General features: G+C 54.5%; 1 protein-coding gene across 1 annotated transcript; it reads left to right on the forward strand.

Moving 5' to 3' along the window:
• The first annotated feature begins 237 nt into the window (after window positions 1-237).
• On the forward strand, window positions 238-2,071 carry FAM50B (family with sequence similarity 50 member B). Its single transcript, XM_004432156.3, has one exon. It carries the CDS (start codon window positions 427-429, stop codon window positions 1,432-1,434), a length of 1,008 nt encoding a protein of 335 aa, XP_004432213.1. The 5' UTR covers window positions 238-426; the 3' UTR covers window positions 1,435-2,071.
• Window positions 2,072-3,121: the final 1,050 nt, after the last annotated feature.

Here is a 3,121-nt window from a genome sequence, read left to right on the forward strand (position 1 = left end):
ACCTGGATAGGTAAGGGTACCTGGACAGGTAACCATTTGCTCTGTAGACCAAGTGTCTCCATGTGCAGCTCCCGAAACCCAGCCTTGCACTGTCCAGAATGAGAGCCACTAATTACACGTGGCTATTTAAATTTAAATTAATTGAAATAAAAAATCAGTGCCTCGATGGCACTAGCCATATTTCAAGCACTCAATAGCCTCATACGGCTACATATCGGTCAGCCCAGCTACAGAACATTTCCATCCTCGCGGAGCGTTCTATTACAATGAACCCATTTAGACCAATAATCAAGCTGTTATTTTGGTCCCTTTCTAACTCACGTGCTTTTCTTCATTGATGCAGAACCCATGAGCTAGCCTCGAAACCCCCAGGTATCCGAAAGACACTGGAAGCGGGCGTCGCCTTGGGTGTGCCGAGCAGCGGGCATGGCTCAGTACAAGGGCACGATGCGCGAGGCCGGCCGTGCCATGCACCTGATCAAGAAGCGCGAAAAGCAGAAGGCGCAGATGGCGGTGCTGAAGCAGCGGATCGCCGAGGAGACCATCACGAAATCGAAGGTGGACAAGAAATTCTCGGCCCATTTCGATGCCGTGGAGGCCGAGCTGAAGTCGAGCACGGTGGGTCTGGTGACCCTGAACGACATGAAGGCCAGGCAGGAGGCCCTGCTGAAGGAGCGGGAGATGCAGCTGGCCAGGAGGGAGCAGCTGGAGGCGCGGCAGCTGCGGCTGGAGGCGCTGCGCGAGCAGGCGCGCAAGCGGGAGCAGAAGCGCAAGATCTCCAGCCTGTCCTTCAGCCTGGAGGAGGGCGGCGAGGGCGGCGAGGGCGCGGCGGCTGCGGAGCGGCCCAAGCCGGGGGAGGTGAGCAGGCCGAAGAAGCACCTGGGGAAGAACCCCGACGTGGACACGAGCTTCCTGCCTGACCGCGAGCGCGAGGAGGAGGAGAACCGGCTGCGGGAAGAGCTGCGGCGCGAGTGGGAGGCCCGGCGCGAGACGGTGAAGCGCGAGGAGATGGAGGTGACCTTCAGCTACTGGGACGGCTCGGGGCACCGGCGCGCCGTCCGGATCCACAAGGGCGGCACGGTGCAGCAGTTCCTGAAGAAGGCGCTGCAGGGGCTGCGCAAGGACTTCCGCGAGCTGCGGGCGGCCGGCGTGGAGCAGCTCATGTACGTCAAGGAGGACCTGATCCTGCCCCACTACCACACCTTCTACGACCTCCTCGTCACCAAGGCGCGGGGCAAGAGCGGGCCGCTCTTCAACTTCGACGTGCACGACGATGTGCGGCTGCTGAGCGACGCCACCATGGAGAAGGACGAGTCGCACGCGGGCAAGGTGGTGCTGCGGAGCTGGTACGAGAAGAACAAGCACATCTTCCCCGCCAGCCGCTGGGAGCCCTACGACCCCGAGAAGAAGTGGGACAAGTACACGATCCGGTGACGCCCCCTGCCGCTCCGGTGCGTGTCCCTGCTCCACCCCACGCCCCTCGTCCTGCGGCCCGGCACACGCAGCCGTCGCATCCCCCCCACCCCCGCGTCCCCCCGCCCACGCCAGGGCGGGGCAGGAACTGATAAACACTCAGGTTTCTGTGCCCTGTAACTTCCAGCTTGATTTGGTGACCTTAACTTCTTCCCTGAAATTTAATAAAGAGCAAAGGTTCTCATTATTCAAATTTGGTCATTCTATTGCTGATGTTATTTTTTGAGTGGTTGGTTGTTTTTCCAGAGTACTTTTAATGTTACTGTGTAGATTCCTTACATAGCTCTGTTGAGCTATATTGAAACTATGACTGGGCACGCTGCACACCATGGGAGAGAAATGAGAATGAGGGGTGCATTTCTGACCCGGGTCACAACATTCAGGCTGGTGATCATGAGCGTGAACTTTGGAGCCAGACTGGCTGGGTTTGATTCCCAACTCAGCTTCTTACTTGCTGTGTAGTTTTGGGCAAACTAATTGAACCTCTGTGCCCCAGTGTCCTCACCTGTAAATAGGGATAACGATAGCACTTCCCTTATAAGATGATGTGAGAATTAAATGAGTTAATATTTGTAAAGCACCTAGAACTCAATAAATGTCTGCTATTATTATTATTCTCATGGTCTTGGTAATTTATTTAAAGGACTGCTCTGACCCATTTCAGAACCATCTGAGGGCAAAGGTTGACTGCCCATCACTTTCCCCAGGATCCAGGGAGTGGGGGGGCTCACAACCTGGGGGAGCTGCCCTGCCTTGGGTGTCCTTCGCTGGTGGTTTAGCCCCGGGGGTCAGGAGCACAGAAGGCTGGCGGGTGCAGCCTGCAGGATCAGGATGACTGCTTTTCCTTGTGCCTCAAGCTCCAGTGTGGCTCTGTACAGCACTCTACAGACCCCACCTTTATTTTATTTCTGGTGGATTTCCTTGTGTTACTGTTGATATTTTGAAGTATTGCACTGAAATACTTATCTTGATTACTGAATTTTGGGGTCTTTTTACACACCCCCACCCCTTTACCTTACCACCCAGGGCAGATGCCTCTCTCACCTTACCCCAGTCCCAGTTCGGAGCTGAGTAGGGACACTTCTTTTCTCAGAGTTCTTGCACCAACCTATAAACAAGAACTTCCACCAGAATGCTGGCCCTCTAGGGCAGTAGTTCCAGCCTTGACTGCCTCTTAGGATCATTGGGAAGCTTTTAAACCTCCCAATTCCCAGGTCACACCCAGAGCCAGGATCTCGGAGGGTGGGACACAGACGTCAGCATGTTTTGAAGCTCCCAGGTATTCAATGTGCAGTCAGGTTTGAGAACGAATGTGTTAGAATTGTCTTCTCTCTACCTCTTATTAACTCCTCCCCTGAGATTTTGTGCATGAAGTGTCAGGGCCCAGGACAGGCTCAGATCTGGCTCTGATTTGCTTCAATGTGGTGTGAAATGGATGCTTACTACCCAAAGTGTGATCCTTAGGCCAGCAGCATCAGCACTTGGCAGCTTAATAGAAAAGCAGACTCTCAGGTCCCTCCCAGACCTATGGAGTCAGAATGTGTGTTCCCACAGGATCCCCGGGTGATCATATGCACACTAAGATTTAAGGAGCCTCTGGCTGGCTAGATGTCTGCTCCATAGTCTGCACTTCTAATATATCAGCTCA

Source organism: Ceratotherium simum, chromosome 13 (assembly GCF_057802395.1).
Source record: "Ceratotherium simum simum isolate JZ-2026a chromosome 13, ASM5780239v1, whole genome shotgun sequence".
Classification (NCBI taxonomy): Eukaryota; Metazoa; Chordata; class Mammalia; order Perissodactyla; family Rhinocerotidae; genus Ceratotherium; species Ceratotherium simum.

Excerpts from the sequence above, each read along its gene's own strand:
- FAM50B (XM_004432156.3), top strand. The coding sequence starts at position 427 with ATGGCTCAGTACAAGGGCACGATGCGCGAGGCCGGCCGTGCCATGCAC.